At 51.8% G+C, this 25,055-nt stretch overlaps 3 protein-coding genes across 3 annotated transcripts; 1 reads left to right on the top strand and 2 right to left on the bottom strand.

Moving 5' to 3' along the window:
• Positions 1–1,577: 1,577 nt before the first annotated feature.
• On the bottom strand, positions 1,578–4,698 carry LAMTOR5 (late endosomal/lysosomal adaptor, MAPK and MTOR activator 5). Its single transcript, XM_030965813.1, has 4 exons — positions 4,623–4,698; positions 3,867–3,928; positions 2,762–2,879; positions 1,578–1,870 (listed from the first exon to the last, which is right to left on the bottom strand). The coding sequence occupies exons 1-4, from the start codon at positions 4,655–4,657 to the stop codon at positions 1,810–1,812; spliced, it is 276 nt and encodes a 91-aa protein (XP_030821673.1). The 5' UTR covers positions 4,658–4,698; the 3' UTR covers positions 1,578–1,809.
• A 4,613-nt stretch (positions 4,699–9,311) lies between these two features.
• LOC115913671 (embryonic pepsinogen-like) lies at positions 9,312–15,625 on the top strand. The gene is given in 10 exon segments (XM_030965830.1): positions 9,312–9,367; positions 9,673–9,712; positions 9,714–9,836; positions 10,488–10,605; positions 10,984–11,102; positions 12,518–12,717; positions 13,524–13,637; positions 14,374–14,518; positions 15,202–15,300; positions 15,488–15,625. Coding segments are annotated over 10 exon segments (1,152 nt in total).
• Positions 15,626–21,306: 5,681 nt separating this feature from the next.
• Positions 21,307–22,931, bottom strand: KCNA10 (potassium voltage-gated channel subfamily A member 10). Its single transcript, XM_030965801.1, is given in 2 exon segments — positions 21,307–21,807; positions 21,809–22,931. Coding segments are annotated over 2 exon segments (1,551 nt in total). The 5' UTR covers positions 22,859–22,931.
• Between the last annotated feature and the right edge of the window lie 2,124 nt (positions 22,932–25,055).

The raw sequence follows: 25,055 nt of genomic DNA on the forward strand, positions 1-25,055 counted from the left end.
GCACTGAATGCAAAAACTCCTGGTTTTTGAATGCATCCTCCTGCTGGAGCCCAGGATTTCTGGGAGCTTTCCCTGCAGGAGGGGTTTCAATAAGTACCCTGAGCTTTATTTGGGCAGGATCAGGTTTTTGAGGAGGGGGCAGAGGGGCAGCAGCACTCAGAGCTGTTGGATCAGGGGGAAACTGCAGCTCCAGCTGCTGCCAGCCTGGTGGGATGGAGGGAGAGGGGAGCAGCACTCCCAGGGCCAGCACAGGGCTTGGATAAGCCAAGATCAGGGCTTGGATAAGTCAAGATCAGGGCTCTGCTGCAGCTGAACACTGAGCTGAGTGTGGAGCCTGGCTGGGCAGGGAATACTCCTGTGTGAGCCTATGACTGTCACTGCCCAGCAGAGTGAAGTCAGAGCAGTGACAATGGCACTGCACTGACCCAGCCCAAGTGTGGGAATTGGAAAAACCTCCACAGACATTGAAAGGTTTGATTTACAGCCTTGGGAGAAGCTTGGATTGGTGTAAAAATACAATACACAGATATTAAGCAGAAAAATCCTAATTATATTGCTATATAATATTCTCTATATAATATTTTCTATATAGTATTTTCTATATAATATTTTCTATATAATATTCTCTATATAATATTTTCTATATAATATTCTCTATATAATATTGTCTATATAATATTTTCTATATAATATTTTCTATATAATATTTATATTTCTTATGTTTCTATAGTTGTAAGTAACAATATGCCTGAAGTGAGAAACTGTATGGGTAAGATGGTGAAGAGTTTATAGTGTAGTAATAAAATAGTATGGAGTAGGTTGGGAGTTTAGAAGTTATAACAGAAATATTAAGTTAAAACTTGTGAGTTAAAAGCCCATTAGATGAAAGCATCTGCAGAAATAATAAAGGTGATAGGTCAGAAAAACAAAATAAATCCTGTGGCTTTTTCTATTGGGTTAGAAAGTTCTATATTGCCTTATAACAAAAAATCTTGTGCTATTCTTGAGCCATGGCTGAGTGCTTGCTCCTCTAAAATCTCACAGCCTCTGAGACTGATGTTTATCTGAGCAACAAATCATTCTTAGCATGAAAAGTCCCATCCCTTCACTTCTAGCAGTGACAATCTCACATTTTTCCCTCATGCTCTGCTGTGAAACTCCCCTTCCCCTTCCTGCAGCTGCAGCCCAGCTCCTTTTCCCTCCCCAGCACACAGGAACCATCGGGGTGCAGCAGCTCCCCATTTTTTTGCAGGATTTTTTCCCCTGCAGCATTTCAAATCTGTGAGAGGAAGAGGGGCCTGGATTTGTGAGGACGTTGCCAAGATCCCTTCCCAGCTCCCAGGGCCAGGTTTGAACTTCAACCCAAGGCACAGTGAGCAAGAACTCCCACAGAATGTTTAACTTGAGGAAGTGCAATGTTTCCTAGGAGAAATTCCTTGGGAAGCTTTGTGTACCTTTTCTACTGAGGAGCCTCCAGAGTTCCAATCTTTCTCCAGAGAAATGCTAATGAAGGCAGTGGGAGAAGTTACCTTGCCAGGCCCAGCTCTCCCAGCCAGAGCAAAGAGGAGGAAGGAAGGTTTTTACAGGTCATTTATTAATTTCTCCATCAAATGAGGCCCCCCACACAAAGCAGGGAGGATCTGCTTGTTACAGGGCCTGGGGGGTGCCCACGCTTCATCCTCAGCAGCACAGGGGCTGAAATGTGATCTGGAGAGGCAGGGAGGGAGGGAGAGCCTTCATCCCAGGTGAGGAGCTCCAAAGGGAGGGCGGCAGTGCAGGGAGGAGCTGGAGCAGAGCTGTCCCCAGCGCTCAGGACAGCAGCTTGTGCACTGCCACGGTGATGCTGTCGTGCTTCTGGATCATGATGTTCCTGCAGCAAGGACAAAGGGCTGAGGGGGCAGCTGGGCCAGCAGCAGCTGCTGGCGCTGGGGAGTGGGCAGGGGAATCCCTGAGCAGCCCCAGGGCCCATCCCCACCCCAGAGCTTGGCTGCTCCATCTCCTCACTCCGGGAGCAGTGATGGAGACATCCCTGCTGCCACTGACTGACAGGCTGTGCCACCCACAGGGACCCCAGGCTGTGCCACCCACAGGGACCCCAGGCTGTGCCACCCACAGGGACCCCAGGATTTGTAACCCACAGGAATCCCAGGATTTGTTATCACAGGGACCCCAGGCTATTTTACCCACAGCAACCCCAGGATCTGTCACCCACAGGGACCCAGGCTCTGTCACCCAGAGAAACCCCAGACCTTGTCACCTACAGGAATCCCAGGATTTGTCACCCACAGGAATCCCAGGATTTGTCATCCACAGGACTCCAGGATTTCTCGTCCCCAGGCTGTGCCACCCACAGGGACCCAAGGCTCTGTCACCCCCAAGGACCCCAAGATTTGTCACCCACAGGGACCCCAGGATTTGTCATCCCCAGAGATCCCACGATTTGTTACCCACAGGAATCCCAGGATTTGTCATCCATAGGACCCCAGGATTTGTCATCCCCAGGCTGTGTCACTCACAGGAATCCCCAGATTTGTCACCCACAGGGACCCCAGGCTGTGTCACCCACAGGGACCCCAAGGGGGAAGAGCTCCCGAGCTGCAGTAACCAGCAGCCCCGCACGGTTTCCCTCTGCTTTTCCATCCCCATTACCCGCATGCCTGTGGCAGTGCCGCCCCCACGCTGCTCCAGGGCTGTGCCTGCAGGAGCTGCCAGGGCTGGGGGAGGGCACAGGGGGCTCAAGGGGGCTCAGGCTGGGGCTCACCCGCTGTCTGACTCCAGGCACACCACGGGCGTGTCCGTGGGGTCCGACGTCAGCTTGGCCGCCTGCTGGGCCAGCACTGAGATGATGCCAGCGTGCTCATCTGACAGGGTGCCCCTGCCTGCAGGGGGAGGCCATGGATAACCCCCCCTGTGCCAGGGCAGTGCCCTGGGACAGCCCCGACTGACCCCCAGGCCCAGGGGGTGCTCCTGACCCGGCCATTTCCCTCCCTGCTCCTGCCTGGGCCCATTTCCCTTCCTGCCCCAGTCCATTTCCCTCCCCTGCCCCAGCGGCCCATTTCTCCTCCCGCCTGCCCTGCTCCTGCCTGGGCCCATTTCCCTCCCTGCTCCTGCCTGGGCCCATTTCCCTCCCCGCTCATGCCCTGGCCCATTTCCCTCCCTGCTCCTGCCTGGGCCCATTTCCCTCCCTGATCCTGCTCATTTCCCTCCCTGGTCCTTCCTGGGCCCATTTCCCTCCCTGCCCCAGTCCATTTCCCTCCCTGCTCCTGCCTGGGCCCATTTCCCTTCCTGCTCCTGCCTGAGCCCATTTCCCTCCCTGCTCCTGCCATTTCGAGCCCTGGCCCTTCTCCCTGCCCCAGTCCATTTCCCTCCCTGCTCCTGCCTGGGCCCATTTCCCTCCCTGCTCCTGCCTGAGCCCATTTCCCCCTGCCCCAGTCCATTTCCCTCCCCGGTCCTGCCCAGTTCTTTCCCTGCTCCTGCCCAGCCCCATTTCCCTCCCTGAGGGCTGACTCAGCATCTCCCCACATGGTTCCTCTCCCTCCACCCAAAAATCCCAACCTGAGGTGTCAGGAGGAGCTGGCCCTGGTAGGGACAGGCAGCTGGTGGCCCTTGGGGACACCTGAAGGTGGTGGCAGGGCAGGTGTCCCCAGAGTGATGCAGGACAGGGCACCCCCAGGGAGGGTCTCTAGGGCTGGGCCTGGTGGTCCCATGCTGGGGAGCCCCCCAAAGGGAATGGGCAGGAGCTGGGGCACCCAAACCCCCCCATGGGGCAGGAGCTGGGGTACCCCAGCCCCAGGAGGCCTGGAAGGGCCCGTGCAGTGCCAGGAGCCCCCCCCCGGTGCCCCCCATGCCCGGAGCTCCTCACTCACAGCCCAGGTTGAGCCCCTGGGAGTCGGTGCACAGCACACCCACCACGGCCGGGCTCTTCATGCTGCGGGGAGAGAGAGAGAGAGAGAGAGAGAGAGAGAGAGAGAGAGAGAGAGAGAGAGAGAGAGAGAGAGCGGCCATCAGAGCCCGGCAGGGACAGAACGGGACAGCCTGGGACAGCCCCGGACAGCCCGGCCCCCGTGTCCCCCCGTGTCTCCCCCATATCCCCCCGTGTGAGGGACACCCCCAGTGTTTCCCGCGTCCCCCATATCTCCCATGTCCCCACGTCTCCGTGCCCCCACGTCCCCGTGTCCCCTACACCCCCGTGTCCCCCTATGTCCCCCATATCCCCCCGTGCCTCCATGTTACCCCCGTTCCCCCGTGTCCCCCCACATACTCCTTGTCCCCATATCTCCCCATGTCCCCCCGGATCCCCCCGTGTCGCCTATGTCCCCCATACATCGTCCCCATGTCCCCCCATCCCCATGTCCCCTTTATCCCCCCGTGTCCCCCCATGTCCCCGGTGTCCCTCCATGCCCCCATAACCCTCCGTGTCCCCCTTCATCCCTTCATATCCCCGTGTCCCTCCATGTCCCTCATATCTCCCCATGCCTCCATATCCCCCTGTGTCCCCCATATCCTTTCCTTCCTTTTCAACGTCCCCATGTCCCGTTCCCCCACATCCCCCCATCCGTGTCCCCATTCCCCCCCATGTGTCCCCCACATCCCCCATACCCCCTGTCCCCCCGGCCCCTCACGTCTCCTCCAGGTGCTGTTCCAGCGTTCCCTCCATCGCCCCTCGCCTCCACTTCCGCACCGCCCACGTGACCCCGCCACGGCGGCTCCGCAGGGCCAAAAGCGCTCGGGGCGCGCTCGGCTCCGCGGGGACGCCCCGATTTGGGGACTCCCCGATTTTGGGATGCTCCGATTCTGGGGATACCCCGATTTTGGGACGCCCCGATTTGGGAGTCCCCGATTTTGGGGACGCCCCGGTTTTGAGGACGCCCCAATTTGGGGGTGCCCCGATTTGGGGACTCCCGGATTTGGGGACTCCCCGATTTGGGGATGCCGCGATTTGGGGACGCCCCGGTTTTGGGATGTCCCGATTTGGGGACTCCCCGATTTGGGGATTTGGGGTGCTCCGATTTTGGGGATGCTCCGATTTTGGGGATGCCTCGGTTTGGGGATGTTCCGAATTTGGGATACCCCCATTTGGGGACTCCCCGATTTGGGGACTCCCGGATTTGGGATGCTCCGATTTTGGGGATGCTCCGATTTGGGGACGCCCCGATTTTGGGATACCCCGATTTTGGGATACCCCGATTTGGGGACGCCCTGATTTGGGGACGCCCCATTTTGGGATGCCCCGATTCTGGGATGCCCCGATTTGGGGACTCCCCGATTTGGGGATGCTCCGATTTGGGGACGCCCCATTTTGGGATGCCCCGATTCTGGGATGCCCCAATTTCTCCATGACATCACAAATCCCTTCCCCAGCTGCTGGCTCGCGGGTGCTGCCCGTCAGTTTCCACATCCCCTCTTTATTTCATCCAGGAAAAACCAAGGATGGGACAATTTGAAGAGTGAACGTGGATGCAAAACGTGCCATAAATGCGGGAGTTTTGCTTAATTTTTGGACATCTCCCGGTGGAAAATATTACAAATTATTTTCTCCCAGCTGATCCCACCATAACAAAAAGACACAAAACATCTTAGCAGGAAACGTCTAGGAAATAGGAAATATCCTAGGAAATATCCTTTTAATTTCTAGAAAATAAAAAATATCCTAGGAAATAGGAAATATCTTAGGGAATATCCTTTTGACTTATAGGAAATAGGAAATGTCCTAGAAAATAGGAAATATCCTAGGGAATATCCTTTTGTCTTACAGGAGATAGGAAATATCTTAGGAAATAGGAAATATCCTAGGGAATATCCTTTTAACTTCTAGGAAATAGGAAATACCCTAGGGAAAATCCTTTTAATTTCTAGGAAATAGGAAATATCCTATGAAATGAGAAATATCCTAGGAATATTATATTATATTATGTTATAATATATTATATTATATTATATTATATTATATTATATTATATTATATTATATTATATTATATTATATTATATTATATTATATTATATTATATTATATTAATTATAACTATATAGATATCATTCTGTATTCTATTAATATAATAATAACAACTATATAATTATAATTACATAATAAATATAATAATGATTATAATATATTAATTGTAATATGATACAATATATTATATTATTATAATACAATATCGTATTAATATAATATGATATAATGTCATATCACATCATATATCAGAAATTATTATATTAATTATATGAATTATATTATATTATAACATTATATGCCATTATATCAATTATAATAATATAGATATTGTTATATATTATATTAATATAATAATAGTAATTATATTATTATAATCACACAATAATTATAATTAGATATTTATTATAATAATATATTTATTATAATAATATATTATATGTTAATATAATATAATATAATATAATATAATAATAGAAATTATATATTATAATATAATATAATATAATAATAGAAATTATATATTATAATATAATATAATATGATAATAGAAATTATATATTATAATATAATATAATATGATAATAGAAATTATATATTATATTATATTATATTATATTATATTATATTATATTATATTATATTATATTATATTATATTATATTATATTATATTATATTATATTATATTATAAAACTACACTAAAGAAAGAGAAAGGACCCCTCAGAAGGCCAAACAAGAATGAATAATAAAAACCTGTGACTGACCAGAGTCCTGACACAGCTGGACTGAGATTGGTCATTAAATTAAAACAATTCACACGCTGAGTAAACAATTCTCCAAATCACATTCCAAAGCAGCAAAACAAGAAGAAGCCGAAGGTTCCCAGCTTCCCAAGAGAAGAAATCCTAGCAAAGGGATTTTTCATAAAATACCCCAGTGGCAGGGGTCTCTGTGTCCTGGGCACAGCCTGGCACCAGCCCAGCACCCGTGGGGTCACCTTGTCCTGTTTGCATCCCGGGGTCAGAGATAAGGGGGGGGTCACCCACGTCAGCAGCCACAGGGGCCCCCTCGTGCCAGCCCGGGGGGACTCTGGCAAACATAAGTGTCCTACAAACACGAGTGTCCTGCACACAGGAGAGTCCTGCACACAGGGGTGTCCTACACACAGGGGTGTCCTACAGACAGGAGAGTCCTGCACACAGGGGTGTCCTACAAACACGAGTGTCCTGCACACAGGAGAGTCCTGCACACAGGGGTGTCCTGCACACTGGGGTGTCCTACAGACAGGAGTTTGAGTAAAGCATGGCCACTCCACTGAAGTCTGATCAGACTGACAATAGACCCCCACTATTCACTGTCCCCTCGTCTGCTAGTAACCCCAACACACCCCCTATAGCAAGCCCCATCACCACAACCAACCCCATCCCAAGGCCATAACCAACAACACCCCAGTTGGCCCAGGCTTCTGGGTAAGGATCCGCCGCCAACGACACTGAATAAACAAACACTACCAACATCCCCCCTAAATAAACCATAACAAGCACCAAAGACACAAAGAAAACCCCCAAGCTTCCAGCCAACCACACCCTGCAACTGCCGCTACAACCAGCCCCAGCGCCTCGTAATAAGGGGAGGGGTTAGATGAACTGCCAACCCCCCTAAAACAAAGCACAACCCTAAAAATAAAACAAATTCTATGATAAATTCCTACTCGGCCTCTCTCCAAGATCTATGGCCTGCACACAGGGGTGTTCTGCACACAGGAATGTCCTGCACACAGGAATGTCCTGCACACAGAGTCCCTGTGCTCTTTGCAATGGCCAAGGGTGCCAGGCTGAAAAGCCCAAATGGTGCCCCCAGCTCTGGGGTTTGCAGCATCAGGGCGTGGAGATGCTGGAGAAATTCCAGAGGAGGCCACAAGGATGATCCCAAGGTTGGAGCTCTCGGCTCTGCAGCCAGGCTGGGAGAGCTGGGGGTGCTCACCTGGAGAGGAGAATTCACAGAATTCACAGAATCACCAGGTTGGAAGAGAACTTAAAGACCATGGAGTCCAACCCAGCCCGAATGTGGTGGTGTTCACAGGGGTCCAAGGATGAGGGAAGAGACGAGGATCTGACTCCATGTCTCAGAAGGCTGATTTATTATTTTATGATATATATTTTATATTAAAACTATACTAAAAGATAGAAGAAAGGATTTCATCAGAAGGTAGCAAGCAAGAAGAATGATAACAAAATCTTGTCTTGGACAGAGAGTCCGAGCCAGCTGACTGTGATTGGCCATTAATTAGAAACAACCACATGAGACCAACGACAGATCCACCTGTTGCATTCCACAGCAGCAGATAATCATTGTTTACATTTTGTTCTTGATGCCTCTCAGCTTCTTAAGGAAGAAATATCCTAAGGAATTTTCCTTTTGGCACTCCCGGCCACAGGACCCCAGACACCAACATCGGCCCTTTTCCCTCCAAGGAAAACTCACCAGCCCTGGTTCTTTATGGCAGATTGCAGGAGTCCCTTGCACTCTCAAACCAGCCCGAGTTGCCACTGGTGCCAGCTTGGGTCTGGGAACCATCCTGAAAATCACCGAATTTCAGGATTCGGTGAGGGTTTTTGGGGTTTCTGTGACACCCCAACACCTCAACTAAGCCCTGGCACCCAGTGCCACATCCAGAGAAGGCTCCAGGGAGACCTCAGAGCCCATACCAGGGCCTAATGGAGCTCCAGGAGAGCTGGAGAGGGATTTTGGACCAGGGATAGAAGGAAAGGACACAGGGAATGGCTGCCCACTGCCAGAGGGCAGGGATGGATGGGATATTGGGCCGGAATTGTTCCCTGGGAGGGTGGGTAGGGCCTGGGTCTGGTGCCCAGAGCAGCTGTGGCTGCCCCTGGATCCCTTGAAGTGCCCAAGGCCAGGCTGGATGGGGCTGGGAGCAGCCTGGGACAGTGGAAGCTGTCCATGGCAGGGTTTGGGGCTGGATGAGCTTTAAGGTCCCTTCCAACATGAATTATCCTGGAATTCAGGATCCATGCCCACGGCCAGGCAGTGCCTGGTCCTGATGAAGGATTTGGGGCCTCAAGGATGGAGAGTTTGGATTTGGGATCTAGAGGAGAGCATGGGGTCCCCAGAAGAGGGCCATGGGAGGCATTAGGGGACAGTTCCCCCCCGCCAGGTGACGTGTGGCTCGTGTGTGCTGTGTCCTTCAGCCCCTGGCTGTCACCTGCCTTGGCTGGGTGCCCATAGGAGGGGAGGGGGCAGCTCCCGCTGGTCCTGGCTGCTCTTGGCACGGCAGGTGGCGTGGGCAGGGGCTTTATAAACCAGAGGGAACTGGCCCTGGCTGTCCTGGCAGGATGTGGTCCCTCGTGCTCCTCTGTGCTGCCTCTGCCCTATGCCAGGGAGTCACCAGGTGAGCCACAGCAGCATCACTGTCAGGGCCACTGGGAAAAGTGGGGGGGAAATGAGAATTTGGAGGCTTTTCATGGCTTTGGGGAGGTCTGAGGCTGCAGAAAGCTGCTCCAGGCGGGCAGGACGTGCCAGGGAAGGGGCTGCTTTCTAGGGCTGTTTTGGGATTTTGAGGAAATCCCAGATTCAGAGTTTTGGGGGAGTTTCCTGTGCTCCTGCTGTTGGATCAGAGCATTGGAGGTGTCAAACTGGAGCTGCAGGCAGCAAAATCCCATCTCACCCTTCTTTTTCCCTTGTTGCTTGTGCCAGGCTGCCCTTGGAAAGGGGGAAGAAGCTGAGAGATGTCCTCAAGGGAGAAGGATTTGCTGCGGCAGTTCTTCCAGCATCACCACTACGACATCGGCACCAAGTTCCCACACGCTTTCCCCAACAGAACCAGGGTGGCCACCGAGCCCCTGCTGAACGCCCTGGACGTGAGTATGGGCTCCAATCCCCAGGAACACAGCCCTGGCGGGGTCTGTGGGACGTCCATCCCTCTGTCCAAACCCAATCCTTCATCCCAAAGCCTTCAGCTCACATCCTTCACCTCTCCTTGCCCACGCTGGTGGCTCTGAATGGAGGAATATCCCCCTGGAGCTCTGCTGGAAGCAGGGGTGTCACAGACATCTTTTATGGAAAATCCTTTCCTTAGGATTTTTCCACCTGAGAAGCTGAGAGGCCTCAGGAACAAAATGTAAACAATGGTTATCTGCTGCTGTGGAATGCAACAGGTGCGTCTGTGATTGGTCTCATGTGGTTGTTTCTAATTAATGGCCAATCACAGTCAGCTGGCTCGGACTCTCTGTCTGAGACACAAACCTTTGTTATAATTCTTTCTTATTCTATTCTTAGCTAGCCTTCTAATGAAATCTTTTCTTCTATTCTTTTAGTATAGTTTTAATGTAATATATATCATAAAATAATAAATCAAGCCTTGTGAAACATGGAGTCAGATCCTTGTCTCTTCCCTCATCCTGGGACCCCTGTGAACACGGTCACACAGGGGGTCTCCAGGAAGCAGGGGACCAAGCCTGGGGAAGGTCCAGGTTTGGTTTCATGCCTCCAAATCCATCCCTGGCCTGCAGGTGGAATATTATGGGACCATCTCCATTGGCACCCCCCCACAGGACTTCAGCGTGGTCTTCGACACCGGCTCCTCCGACCTCTGGGTCCCCTCTGTGTCCTGCCCCAGCCTGGCCTGCCGTGAGTAGGAGCCGGGCCCAGCTGCATGTTCTGGGTTTAGAACGGCTCCACCAAGCCCAAAAATTGGGGTGGTATTGCTAGGGAAAGGGGGTCATGCAGCTGGGCCCATGGCAGCTGTAGGGGTGTAGGGGCTGCTCAGGGCTGCATTCCTCAGGTGATGGGATTACTGCTTGGTGCCTCAGTTTCCCCATGTGCCCAAGGGGTGTGGGAATGCCTGTGGTTGCTGGAGGAGGGAAAGGATGAGCAGCAAATGCTTGCAGCTGAATTATTCCTGAAGGCAGGATAATAAACAGCAATTCAGCAGGGCTCCTCCTCCCACACCTCCCTTAGGCTTAGCTTTGCCAAACGTTTTAATTCTGTGTTTTTCCACTTATCTAGAAACCCACCGGGTATTTGACCCATCTCAGTCCTCCACCTACAAGAGCACAGGGCTGAGTCTGTCCATCCACTATGGCACAGGAGAGATGGAGGGGACCGTCGGCTTGGACATTGTCACTGTGAGTGTCCCCATGGCACGGCTGGGGAACATCCATGGGGAACATCCATGGGGAACATCCCACATCCCACCTGTAGGAGCAACAGGGGTAGGACAGTCTGTTGGGGAAGGTGAAACAGGAAAGCCTTATAAATATGATTGCCTGGCAAAAGATTTTGAGAATATGGAAACTCTAAGTGAGATTGAAATGAAAGCAAGCTTTGAGATACCTCAGTTACTGAACAACTGGAAAACAATGGTGTGGCCAGCTGAAGGTGATCCCCTTTTGATGGAACAACACCCTCTGCTTGCAGACAGGCCCAAGGGTCAGAGCAGACCCTACAGCTTGGCAGAAGGGCCCAAAGAGGAGTTTTTAGGGTTTAAAATGTAGCACAGTGTGGTAATGTAATGATTCTTATAGGCTGTATGTAAATGCTGTAGGATTTGTATCTTGTACTAGATTGGTTAGTGAGAATTAGAATATTCAGCACGATATAAAATGAGATATAAAATATCTCATCTTTTATTAAATGCATGTGATTTGCCATCATTAAAAGTTGTGGGACGAGGCTGCAGGATTCAAACCCTTGCTAGTCTGAGGTAAGATTGGCTCCAGCAGCCTCCAGACTCCCGTCTCTGAGGTGGGGCTCAGAAAGCCAGGGGCTCTCTCAGCCCCTCCTACCTTGGTTTTTGGACTTCTTTAATAACTTTTATCTGAAGCTCCTGCTCCACCTGCAGCAGGGTCTCGGGTTTTTGGTTCTTAATTGCAACCCTGAGATGTGCTGGATGTCTGTGTTTCGGCCAGTGCGTCCGAAGAATGAGTCAGAGCTCTTCACTTTTCAGTCTTGAAGTTGTTTATTCATTCTTATCTGTAAAATTTTCTTTCTGCCCAGCCGAGATCTGCTCAGCAGGGCAGCCACAGGCACTCTGACCGGCCCTGAGGTGGTGTTGTCTTTTTATACTACAAACTACATATAACATATTTACACTTAATTCCCAATACCTATCACCTATGTTAGACAGTGCACTTCTACTCTAAACCAATCCCACAGTGCCAGCACCACAGCAGAAGATGGAGACCAAGAAGAAGAAGAAAGGCTGGACATGCCCAAGTTCCTCCATCTTGTCCCCACAACCCCCATACCAAAAATCCTGAAATCTACATTTTCACCCTGTGATCATTTTATTATTACACTATTCAAACCTTTGTGACTTTCAGGTCCTCATACAAAGCTGGTTATTTGCTCCAGGGGTCAAAATCAAATCCCCAGGTGCTCTGGGCTGAGTGCCAGGGTCTCCGAGACCCCTGGTGGGGTCCTCGGCAACTCTGAACACCTGGAGGGATGCACTGAGTTCCGACAGCAGGGGATCCCCTGATTAACCAGATTAACACCAGAATCCCGGTGCCTGCTCCAAGCCTCACCTCCCTGTCCCCAGGTGGCCTCTCTGGTGGACACCAACCAGCTCTTCGGCTTGAGCACCGCCGAGCCCGGCCAATTCTTTGTCCACGTCCAATTCGATGGAATCCTGGGCTTGGGATACCCAAACCTGGCTGCTGATGGCATCACGCCTGTCTTTGATAACCTGGTGAACCAGAGCTTGCTGCAGGAGAACCTCTTCTCTGTCTACCTGTCCCGGTGAGCCACGTGGGCTTGTGGGGCTGGGGAAGGGGGATGTGCTGGAATCCAGGACAGACAGAGGGATGTCCTGAATTCTGACAGGGATGCACCTCATGCACGGTGTGCTGGTGGCTCTGGCTCCTTCCTTGTCACTGCTGCCATCAGATGTTGTGTCTGTGTCAGGGCTGGGGGCTGTAGGACTGTCCTTCTTGTTGATGGAGTGGCAAAACTAATTTTTGTCTCTTTAAAAAGGAAATAAGCTCAGAAATTTCTCTTTTCAATTAGGTGGAAAAGGCTCCTCATAGGTTTGGGGGATTTCACCTCAAACTAAAGGATGGTTAATTGGACAGGAGACAGAAAGTCCTGCTTAGGCAATTTACTAGAAAAAGAAGAGAATAAAGAAACTAATTGCTTTTGTGAGGTATTTTACTAGGGGCAGGAGGGCCTCTTGCACTTGGATCAGTTTTTCTCTGTAAAGAGTTTTGTTATTTTCCCTTTTATTAGAACCTTTTTGTTTCCAACACTGCAGCAGAAGCCATCCTGCTGATTTCATGCCTTCTAAGGTAGCTGAGCTATCTTGGGTGTGTTATAGACCTCCAGGAGCTTATGAGACCTGGCTGGAGGAGGCTCCTATTTCAGGGGGCCACCAGCCTCCCCAGAGGGCTCATGGCTCACTGGGAAGCAATTCCCAGCACATGGCTCCTGGTGCCAAAGGCTCTGGCCCTGCTGCTGTGCTGTGTGAGGAGGTGGGGACAATGGGACACATGGCCCTGCACTGAACCACAAGGCAAACCTCTCTCGTTTTTGTTTCCTGCACCATCCAGGGAGGCAGCAGGGAGCGTGGTCATCTTCGGGGGCATCGACGTGTCCTATTTCACTGGCCCCATCAATTGGATCCCTGTCTCTTACCAGGGCTACTGGCAGATCTCCATGGACAGGTGACAAACCAGCTCTGTTGCTCTCTGGTCACCTCAAAGCATTGCTTCTAAAGAGACATTGGGCCCATCAGCACCAGAGGCTTCCAGTGACATCCCCACCCCAGGGCTGAGGGATGCGGGGGGATAAGGGGACAAACTCTGTAGTACTTTGGTATTCGACACCCAAAATGAGGATGCTTTGTGCCTGGGGCACAGCCTAGTTCTTGTCCTGTGATTTAGGGATGTTTTTGGTGATGAGGAGAGCAAAATCATGGGTTTGGTTGGGCTGGAGTGGATCTCAGCTGCTGGGCTGTGTTCAGTGCTCCCATTTGCAATGGTGGCTCTGCAACCCCAGACAGGAGCAGGCTCACAGGCAGCACTTGGGGTTACCCAGCTTTAACTCTTGTAAAAGAAGTTAGAAACCATCCCTACGGCCCATTGGTTATTTCACATCCCCGTTGGTTATTTCACATCCCCATTGGTTATCTCACAGCCCCATTGGTTATCTCACAGCCCCATTGGTTATCTCACAGCCCCATTGGTTATTTCACAGCCCCGTTGGTTATTTCACAGCCCCGTTGGTTATTTCACAGCCCTGTTGGTTATTTCACAGCCCCATTGGTTATTTCACAGCCCCGCTGGTTATTTCACAGCCCCGCTGGTTATCTCACAGCCCCACTGGTTATCTTACAGCCCCGTTGGTTATTTCACAGCCCCGTTGGTTGTCTCACAGCCCCTGCTTGGTCTCTCCCCACAGCATCATTGTGGGCAGCCAGGAGGTTGCGTGTGCTGGTGGCTGCCAGGCCATCATCGACACCGGCACTTCCCTTGTGGCCGGGCCCCCCTCGGGCATCAGGAGCATCCAGAGCGCAGTTGGGGCCAGGCAGGGCGAGTATGGAGAGGTGAGAGCTCGCCCTGCTGGCCCTGGAGGCAGCTGGCACAGCAGAGCCCAGCCAAGGCTGCTGGCACGCGTGGGGAAACCGCCCCATGCTCAGGGCAACCCTGACAGAGACACCCTGGGGCTCTCTGGTTTGTGTCAGTGGGACAGAGAAGCACAGGATGTCCTGAGCTGAAGGGATCCACCAGGATCATCCAGTCCAAGCCTGCCCACCAGGATCAGCCAGGATCCTGACTCACCAGGATCATCCAGCCCAACCCCTGCCCACCAGGATCAGCCAGGATCCTGACTCACCAGGATCATCCAGCCCAACCCCTGCCCACCAGGATCAGCCAGGATCCTCACCCACCAGGATCATCCAGCCCAACCCCTGTCCTGCACAGACACCCCCAAATCCCACCCTGGGCATCCCTGGCAGTGCTGCCCAAACACTCCTAGATCTCTGGCAGCCTTGGGGCCGTGGCCATTCCCTGCAGAGCCTGGGCAGTGCCAGCACCCTCTGGGGGAACAACCTTTCCCTGAAATCCTGCCCTGGCACAGCCCCAGCCCTTCCTTGGGTCCTGTCCCTGTCACAGAGATTGGAGCTGTCCCTCAGGAGGAGGTTGGAGGCCCCAGTGAGGTCTCCCCTCACTCTGCACCCTCTGAACACGTTTCCCTGCTGAGAGCCCTTCCCTCTGCTCCCTGCAGCACAGTGTGAACTGCAGCTCCATCCCTGCCATGCCCGATGTCATCTTTGTCATCGACGGGGTCCAGTACCCCGTGCCAGCCTTGGCCTACACCGAGCAGGTAAGTGGGAGCCAGCTGCTCCTGGCTGCAGGAGCCCCTCTCAAGGTCCTTCTGTTCTCTCCAGTGGCTCTGGTCACCTTGGCTTCCCCCATTCCCTTGGGAGATGGATGGCCAAGGGCCTCCAGGGCAAGGCAAGAAGAGATTCCAGCCCACATTTCCCCAATTTCCTTCTCGTGCTCAAACACAGCACAGTGAAGAATCTTGCATGAGCAGCTTCCAGGACACCTCTGGGGACCTCTGGATCTTGGGAGATGTCTTCATCAGGGTGTACTACAGCATCTTTGACCGGGCCAACAACCGTGTTGGGCTGGCCAAGGCTGTTTAGATCCACCACGATGCGAGAGCTGCTGGGGTTTGAACACACCCAGCCCCAACCAAGGCTTTTGGCACAAATAAAGAGCTGGTGGTTCTGAGCTGGTGGCTGTGTGTGTATTTCTGATGGAAGGACAGGAGGCAGGGAGGAGCTGCTTTGTGGTGGCCAAGGACTGTTTGTCCATCACAGCTCTGCTGAGAGCCCCTGGGAGCTTGTGATCACTGCAGGGCTGAGGGATGGAAGCCAAGATTGGCTCTTTTAGTGGGGCTACAACAAGTGGGGGGTTCTGGAATGTTGGGGAAGATGAAAGACGAAAGCCTTATAAATATGATTGTCTGGCAAAAGACTGTGAGAATATAGAAACTATAAGTGAGATTGAAATGAAAGCAAGCTTTGAGATCCCTCAGTCACTGAACAACTGGAAAACAATGGTGTGGCCAGCTGAAGGTGATCCCCTTTTGATGGAACAACACCCTCTGCTTGCAGACAGGCCCAAGGGTCAGAGCAGACCCTGCCAGCTTGGCAGAAGGGGCCCAAAGAGGAGTTTTTAGGGTTTAAAATGTAACACAGTATGGTAATGTAATGATTCTTATAGGCTGTATGGAAATGCTATAGGATTTGTATCTTGTACTAGATTGGTTAGTGAGAATTAGAATATTCAGCACAGAAGAGGATTTATTGTATTGTAACAGGAACTTTGCTCTCTCAGCTCTTGCCCTGTTTACTCTCTTAGCCTTTTATTCTCTTACCCTCTCATCCTCTCTCCCCCTCTCTTCTCTCAGTCCTGCTCGAGCTGTGGCTGGCAGCTCCCAGCAGGGCCCTGCACCCAGGCCCTTTGCAATAACCCACAAGTTCCCAGCCCTGGCTGCAGAGATCTCTCGTGTCTGTCCATCCCAACCGTGCTACCCCCCGACGCTCCGACACTGGAACCCCCAAATTTCTACCCCAGGCGCAAACCACCCCAGACCCACAACCACATCCCACCACTTACTGTCCTGCTAGCTCCCCATCCCTGGGCAAAGGGCTTGTTCCCACTTTCCCTGCAAGGTGTCTGACAGCCCAAAGCCACCCCAGGGCAGGGAGTCCCCAGGAGAATATGGCTCAGCTGGAGATTTTCCTTGGACCACCCAAGAGGGCAGGAAAAAGCTTTCACCCCGTGCCTCCCATGGTGAGGCTTTTACAGAGGCACAGAACCTGCACAGTTCTGTTTTGTGAAGGAAATTACCCCCTCCAACCCTATTAAAAACAGAGCTGCCTCTTTCCTCAGGAGCAGCTGCAGTGGAATTGCTCAGCAGGAAGCGAGGAGAGAGATCCAGGTCCCTGCTGTGTTTTCATTTCTGCAGTGCTGAGGGACAAGGGACTGCTTGCTTTATTTATTGGTGAATGAGGCTCCACCACTGGTGGGGCCTGGAGATTCCATGCCCAGCAGGAACAGGGATGTGAAGGGGGAGATCCAGGTGATTGGGGTTGGAAATTAATTATTGTCTTCTTGCACGGTGTAAAAACTGAGCTGGCTGTAGAGGAGGATGTGATATGGGATGGTGGGAGTGGGATTTACCCCCCAACATCCCTGGAGGGAATCCCTTGTGCCCAAGAACAAGAGTGATCCAGCCCTGGATTTTGGGCACCTGGGACTTGCCCTCAGCTCCATCACAGGAATTCTCTCATTACTATTGATGCCTCAGGTTTAGCTTTTCTATTTTTCAGATTCTGTGCTGCTTTAGTGTGTGGGTCTGGGCTTCACATGAGGGGATGGTGAGCTCTGTGCACAGAGCAGGGAGACAAAACAATTCCTGCTCTAGCTGGGCACCAAGGACAAATGATGCAGATCTCAGGCCCAAGAGTATCAACGTGGACTGAGGAGAGAAAAACAAGCAGGATGGGACTTCATGGGCTAAAACTAATTGGACAATTAACTGCAATATGCAAATGGAGCAGAACTGATCAAGGTGAGAGACCCCATGACCTGTCGAGCATTTTGTGGCCATTTTGGGTTCACCTGGGCTGGGCTCTTGTGCTGCCCAAGGTGGATCCATTGAGGCCTCCGAATTTACTCCCCTTTTTTTTTTTAATCCCTATTTTATCCCCCTTATTTTTTATCTCTATTTTTATATAATTTATTAACTCCCTGCTTTATTCTTTAGCTCTGTCTGGTCTCTGTTCTAGCTCAGCCTGCACAAGGCACCACCATGGCCAAGAATAAATGAGGCAGGTGCAGGGGGAACAGTGACTCCAAGGATCAGCCCTGCAGGGACAGGTAACACCTGGAGGAGCAGCCAGGGCTGGATTTCCCCTTTCAGAGTGCTGGGAGTGGGATGTTGGTCCTTATTCCAGGCAGGACCGACCTGGCTGGCCTCAATGCCATTTCTAAATCCAGCAGTTCCTAAATCCTCCGCCTGCATTGGTGCTGAGAATTCCCGACAAAGGGATTCCTCCCCCTGGCTGGGGCAGCCCTTCCCGCAGCCGTGTTCGCATTCCAATAAAGGGATAAACCAAGGAAAAGCTTCCAAGAGCGGATTGGAGAGCAGAGACTGCCCGTGGCAGGGAAATGCCGATCCTGGACTGCCATCTCGTGGCTCTGGTGCCAACCCTCAAATCCTGGATGCTCCATCCCTGGAAGTGCCCAAGGCCAGGTTGGAAAGGGCTTGGAGCAAGCTGAGGCAGTGGAAGGTGTCCCGGTGTCCCTGCCCATGGCAGGGTGAGATTTAAGGTCCTTTCCAAGCCAAACCATTCTGGGATTTTCGGGAATTTCAGCTCAAAGGAGGGAGTCACTCCTACCTGCAAATATTTCACACCTGGCTGCAGGTTGTGTCTTGCTCCAAGGATAAAACATGGCCAGGACACCTTTCTGACAGAGCAAAGGGGATTCTTGTCTTCCTTTTAGGTTTTCCTGAGGCAGTAAAAATGTGAAGAGGGAATTAATCCTGTGTGCAGAGGGACATGACAGATTGGCTCATTAGGGCTTGGCTCTGGAGCAGGACAGTTACTGAGGGCTTTGTATGGATTTCATTGAGCTTTGAGCTTTGGGCCTGTGTTTGGAAAGGGACAAAGCTGCAAATTGTGCAGGAAAATGGGGTTTCTCGCAGGTTTTCATCAGTGTTGACCCTGGGAGTTCATAGCCTGGTTTTCCTTCCTCTTTGGGGCAAATTGGAAATAGGTTGGTGTGTCTGGGGAGGTTTCATGCCTCTGATCCCCTCCCCATGGCATCAATCAGGGATCCCCCTTGGACCTGATCTCCCACAATGGATGGTGTGAGCCAATCTGCAGAGTTTGTCCTCATCTCACAGAGCTGGAGAGCTGCAATTTTCTGCTTTCCAGAGCAGCTGTGGATGCCCCTTCCCTGGATTGCCCAAGGCCAGGCTGGACAGGGCTTGGAGCAATCCAGGATAGGTGAAGCTGTCCCTGTCTTGTGGAATGGGGTGAGCTCTAAGGTCCCTTCCAACCCAAACCATTCTGGGATTCTATGCTGCCCCATGTCCCAACCCTCCCACACGCAATTCCCAGCTGGAATTGCGTTGCCATGGAGCAGCACAAAGCCAGGAACAAAAAAAGTTGAGTCCAAATCAACAATGTTTTCTGCATACCAGATTTTGAAGCATTTATTCTTTTATTTGAGGATAGTTTACAAGTTTATAAGAATTGGGATGTCCGTCCATCCATCCATCCATCCATCCATCCATCCATCCATCCATCCATCCATCCATCCATCCATCCATCATCCATCCCAGCACCATTACAGTCCATGTTTGCAGGAGGAATGGAAATGTGCTCATGGCTGATCAGGCTGAATATTTCCCAGCCCAAACCTTCTCATCAGAGTTTTTCATGGTGATTTCCCAAGGAAAAATCACCAAAAGTGCTTCAGATTAGAGAGGCTGGGAGAGAATTTGGGGAGGGGAGCAATAAAAATACAAAAGAATGGAAAAACGAATCAAGTTTTCTAGAAGAAAAGAAGAAAGAACCTGCTATGAAATAAAAATAGTGATGTGAAAGAACTGCTGGAGAGAATTGAGGGGTGAAAAGAGAGGAGCTGGGAATGTTTGAGTGCTGTCCCCAGCTGTTCCCAGCTGTGCCTCCTCCAGCTGTGCCCAGCTGTGTGCTCTCCAAGCATCCCCACAGAACCTGGACACAGCGGGAAGGAGATTAAATAGCCCTGACAGTTCCTCCTGTCTGAGATGATAGTGTGAGGGCTGCAAGGGAGGGAAAAAGGATGGTGGAGGGATGGGAAAAAAACAACAGGGAGAGCAGGTGGTAAGTGGGATTTGCCCCAGAGGGAAAAGGAATTGTACTGGTCATGTCTCAGATCCATCTCCTGGGGTGCAAAACACCTCATTGCAGAAAGACAGGGCACAGAATCCCCTAAAACCAAAATAAAAACTCCTCCCACCCGGGCTGTGGGATTTCTGCTACAGGGGAAATCCCAGCGAGGCCAAAGCTGCATTTTCCAACAGAGCAGGAGCAATAAATCCAACCCTTGTTCCACCACTGCTTTCTGAATGAAATTGCAAACCAGAAATGCTGGCACGCTGTGTGGTGATCAGGGGGATGTGTCAGGAGATGAGACATCTGTGCAGCAGGTGTGGGACATCAGAGTGGATGAGACACTGCACGAGAAGCTGGGATTTCAATGGAGGCAGAAACATTAAAAAAAAAAACGAGCGAAACAGTGAAGTGGGAACAAAATGTTTTTGTCAGAAAACCTGCTGGCATTGGAGAGAATGGCAAAATGAGCTGTTGCTGGCTGCTCCCATCCAAAGTGCCAGTGGAAATTTGCATTTTTAGGAAAGCAGAAGTGCCTTGTTACAACAGGGAGCGGAGCTGTCAGGAAATCTTGGCTCTCATTGCTCTCTGCCCCCTTTGCAGCACCAGAAGTGACAATAAAAGCTACAAGGTCACAGTGGCTCATCCCCAGGGCTGTTTGTAAACCAGATAATGAGCATTTGTTGCAGGAGAAATCCCATTCCCTCTCTCAGAGCTCAGTTTTCCAGCAGAAACCCCGGTGGGCTTTGAGCTGCAGTGCCCTGGACCTTTGGGGTGGCTGTGCCACTGTGTCTGGTCAGCAACCCCAAATCCGCCCCTGCTGCCTTGGTTCCATCCCTGACTGCCCACCCTGCTCTGCCATCAGAATTAATGAGTCAAGCAGACCAGGGAATTCATCCAGCTAAAAATATCCCTTCTCATTTCTTTTCGCCAGCTTATTTTTGCTGTTGCAGGCCTGGGAATTTGTCAGACCCTCAGATCTGAAGTGGTGGGCAGGGAGGAACTATTTAAAATATTGAAAACTAATTTTATAAATGAAGCAGGGAGCTGGACCCACCTTCATCCCTGGGCAGCTGGGTGTCACCAAGCCAAGCATTGCATGTCATTTTGCCCTTTTTCCTCTCCAGTAAATGGGGAAATCTCTGTATGTGGGGGAATTCCACTCTGAAGCCAGGGAGTGTGGAAGAAGAGAGAAGACAAATGTCAAGCAGATGAGCATCAAATAGAAAACACCAGACCAATGGGCAGGGCAGAGAGATAAGAAAGATGGTATTTATTTGAACAGCCACAGGAAATCAGAGATTGAAAAATGCTTAAAAAAAAAAAAAAAGCAGCAGCACATTATTAAAAAAAAAAATCAGAGCATGCAGATGTTGGATGCTTTTTCCAGCCAATCCCAGCTGACCGTGCCCAGTCCCTCAGGGCCTCCACCATCATTTTTTGGCCTTGTCTCGAGGGTAACCCCCATTGGTCTTATTGAGTGACTCCATGCTGCCGTTGCCCGTGGCCACGCTGGCCAGCAGCCGCTCCACCTCCCCGGGCAGCATCTGCTTCTCCTCGTTCTCCGTCTCCCGGTGGTAGAAATAATTGAAATTGGAGACGATGACGGGCACAGGCAGGGCGATGGTCAGCACCCCCGCGATGGCGCACAGGGTCCCCACGATCTTCCCGCCCAGCGTGGTGGGACACATGTCCCCGTAGCCCACGGTGGTCATGGTGACCACGGCCCACCAGAAGCCGTCAGGGATGCTGGAGAAATGGGACTGCGGCTCATCGACTTCCGCAAAGTAAACGGCGCTGGAGAAGAGGATGACGCCGATGAAGAGGAAGAAGATGAGCAAGCCCAGCTCCCTCATGCTGGCCTTGAGGGTCTGCCCCAGGATCTGCAGCCCCTTGGAGTGCCGGGAGAGCTTGAAGATGCGGAAGACCCTGACGAAGGCGGATGATGCGCAGGATGGCCAGGGACATGTTCTGCTGCCCGTTGAGTTCGCTCTGCTGGATCAGCTCGGTGGTGAGCGTCACGAAGTAGGGGATGATGGACACGATGTCGATGATGTTCATGATGTTCCTGAAGAACTCGGTCTTGCTGGGGCACACGATGAACCGGACGAAGAGCTCAAAGGAGAACCAGACGATGCAGGCAGTCTCTATGACGAAGAAAGGGTCCGTGAAGGTGCTGTGCGACAGCAAGGTGTCTGTCACATTCTTAGAAAGCTCCTGGGTGGATCTAAACTCCCTCTCCTCCCGGAACTCCGGCAGGGTCTCCATGCAGAAGATGATGATGGAGATGACAATGACCAGGACAGAGACCAAAGCTACGCCTCTGGCTGCACTGGAGCTCTCAGGGTACTCGAAGAGCAGCCAGAACTGCCTGTGAAAGTCATTGGTTGGTAAGAGGGTCTCAGGATCCTTGATGAACCCTTCATCCTCCCGGAACTGGTCCATGGCTTCATCACCCAGCTCATAGAAGGTGATTTCATCAGCAAAGACGTCGATGGGGACATTGGCCGGGCGCCGTATTTTCCCCCCAGACTGGTAATAGTACAGGATCCCATCAAAACTGGGCCTGTTCCTGTCAAAGAAATATTCATTCCTCATGGAGTCGAAGTAACGCATCCTCTTTTCCGGGTCCCCAAGCAAGGTCTCGGGGAACTGGTCCAGGGTCTTGAGCCGTGTCTCAAACCTCAGCCCAGCGATGTTGATGATGACTCGTTGGTCCCCCTCATCCATGCCCACCCTCTCCCCCACCAGGTGGTCGCTGAACTCGGCGGAGAACCTGGAGAAGATGGTCTCATTGTTGGCGTTCTCGCTGTTGATGAGGATGCGCAGGTTGGACAGCAGGTTGGCGCAGCTGGGGTGGCCCTTGCGCGACTGCCCGGCGGGGCTGAGGTCGTTGGAGTAGCAGGGATCCTCCACGATCTGATCAGCGTTGTCAAAACTGACTAGTGCCACCTCCATCTCCTTCCAACTGGCCACGTCCATCATACGCTAATCAGCTCAGCAGCAGAAACCCCCGCGGCTGACGCCGGCTGCCCGCGCCTTGCCCACGCTAGGAGGATCTGCAAGGGACAGGGACACAGAGCTGAACTGTGCATGAGCAGGGCAAAACAAACCCTGAGAGGCCACACCGCCCCGTTCTGTTTTTAAATGGAAGCATTAATGCTGTTTAGTGGCGAAATGAGTTCCAGCAAGTCACTCATTTTTGGATCCTGCACGCCCTTTTGGCACGGCTTTGCCATTGTTAACCCTCCCCAAACCACCTACAGAACCCAAGGATGAAAGGTCAGGCAGCAGTAGAGGATGGGGGTGAATCCAGGTGTCCCACCCAGCCTCTCCCCAGTGATCCCACAGCAAGGGGTCATTTCGTCCGTTTCCAGGTGTGGATCCAAAGCTCAGAGCAGGATTTGGAGGTTTTGAACACGGCTGTCCCAAGCTAAGAGCAGCCCTTGATCCAGGTGGGAGAGGCATTGGGTCAAACCCCAGGGAGGTCCTGGGCACGTTGTAGACGGGTCAAGCATTGTTTGGAAACAATTCCCAAAGCAGGAGCCACACTGGAATGTGGGGAATGCAGCCCAGGAGGAAGCAGGCCAGGAGGAGAAATGTCCACCAGCCTTGGAGAGCCCCTTTGGTCTGGGAAGAGGGGTGGGAACAGGACCCCTGGCCTTGGGGCAGGCAGAGGATGGGGTGACATCCCCCAGAGCTGTCCTAGCCCTCCTCCACAACAGACCTGATATTCCCAGCCCCAGGAAGAAGCTCAGGACTAAGCTCAGGACTAAGACCTTGGATCCCTTGGAGAGCACCTTTCAGGCCATGGGGTGGATTATTTCCCAGCCCAGCTCTGAGAGGCACTCAGGAACAGTCCCTACGTCCCCAAATATTCCAGGGCACACATCTCCCCACACACCAACATCATTCTGAACTCAGCAAAGTCAAAGAGGAGCCCAGGGACCAGGCCAAGTTACGGAGCTGGGAAATTACCTGTCCTGCCTCAGGGAGAAGCACAGAGAGAAATTAGGTGTTAACAGGGAGCAGTTCTGCGGAGATTTTCCCCAGAATGAACTTTCCAAGTAAATTCAGTGCCCTGATTTATTTCCCCTCCAAATGTATTTCCCAGACATGAGGCACCACAGGAGGACACGTGGAGCTGCTCTGCGTGACCGCTGCTCACCAAGGGCACTCTGGCTTTCTTACCCAGCCAGCTCCAGCGAGAGGGACACAAAAAACCCAAATGCCCTCAACTGCCAGGAATAGCAACACAATTTAGGCCACGGAGCAGCAGCGGTGGTGCCAGGGCTGGTCCTGTGGTGAGGATGGTCCCCAGTGCTGGGTTTGCTTCCAGGCTGGGCAGGAACCCATCCTTCCATGGGGCCTGAGCTGCTCCCTGTGCCTCGAGCTCCCTGTTCCACTGGAGTGATTTGGGGTGCTGAAGGTTTTTCCTCCCCAGAAGCCGAGGATCCATCCTTGCTGACACACAGCTGGGGTGGGGTTTTCTTCCCAGAGCTGGGCAGGCACCCAACCCTTATGGGGCCTGAGCTGGTCCCCGAGCTCATTTGGGGTGCTGAAGGCTTTTCCTCCCCAGAAGCTGAGGTTCCATCCTTGCTGGTACACAGCTGGGGTAGGACAGGCCAAAACCCCCCCAGTCTGTTGCAGAAATGGGCATGAAGAGCCTGATTTGCTACAAATCCTCCCTCTCCTCCTCTCAGCTCTACAGCCCTGGCAGCAGCAGCTCATACAGGACCCAGCATCCAGGGGTCAAACTCGCTCGCTCCTCACTAGAAGAGATTCTGGATTTGGGGACAAATCCTACAATTTATCATAAGGTGACACACAGCTGGGGTAGGACAGGCCCAAAACCTCCCCAGTCTGTTGCAGAAATGGGCATGAAGAGCCTGATTTGCTACAAATCCTCCCTCTCCTCCCCTCAGCTCTACAGCCCCAGCAGCAGAAGCTCATAAAGGACCCAGCATCCAGGGGTCAAACTCGCTCGCTCCTCACTAGAAGAGATTCTGGATTTTGGGGACAAATCCTACAATTTATCATAAGCTATTTACAGACCAGGCCTCTTTGCTTGAGCTAAACCCACAAAGCTTGGCTGTTCTTAGAAACCCAGCCCTAAGGAGCTGCTTCAGGCTGGCTTTGAGCCGAATTTCCCTCTTGGGGACGTGTAGGGAGGAGTGTCAGG

The sequence above is a fragment of the Camarhynchus parvulus genome, chromosome 26, assembly GCF_901933205.1.
Source record: "Camarhynchus parvulus chromosome 26, STF_HiC, whole genome shotgun sequence".
NCBI lineage: Eukaryota > Metazoa > Chordata > Aves > Passeriformes > Thraupidae > Camarhynchus > Camarhynchus parvulus.

Bases quoted from the DNA above. Each gene is read 5' to 3' on its own strand.
- LAMTOR5 (XM_030965813.1), bottom strand. From the start codon at position 4,657: ATGGAGGGAACGCTGGAACAGCACCTGGAGGAGAC. The intron at 3,929-4,622 runs GTGAGGGGCCGG...CTCTCCCCGCAG, and splicing joins GAACAGCACCTGGAGGAGAC to CATGAAGAGCCCGGCCGTGG. The intron at 2,880-3,866 runs GTGAGTGAGGAG...CTCCCCCTGCAG, and splicing joins CCAGGGGCTCAACCTGGGCT to GCAGGGGCACCCTGTCAGAT.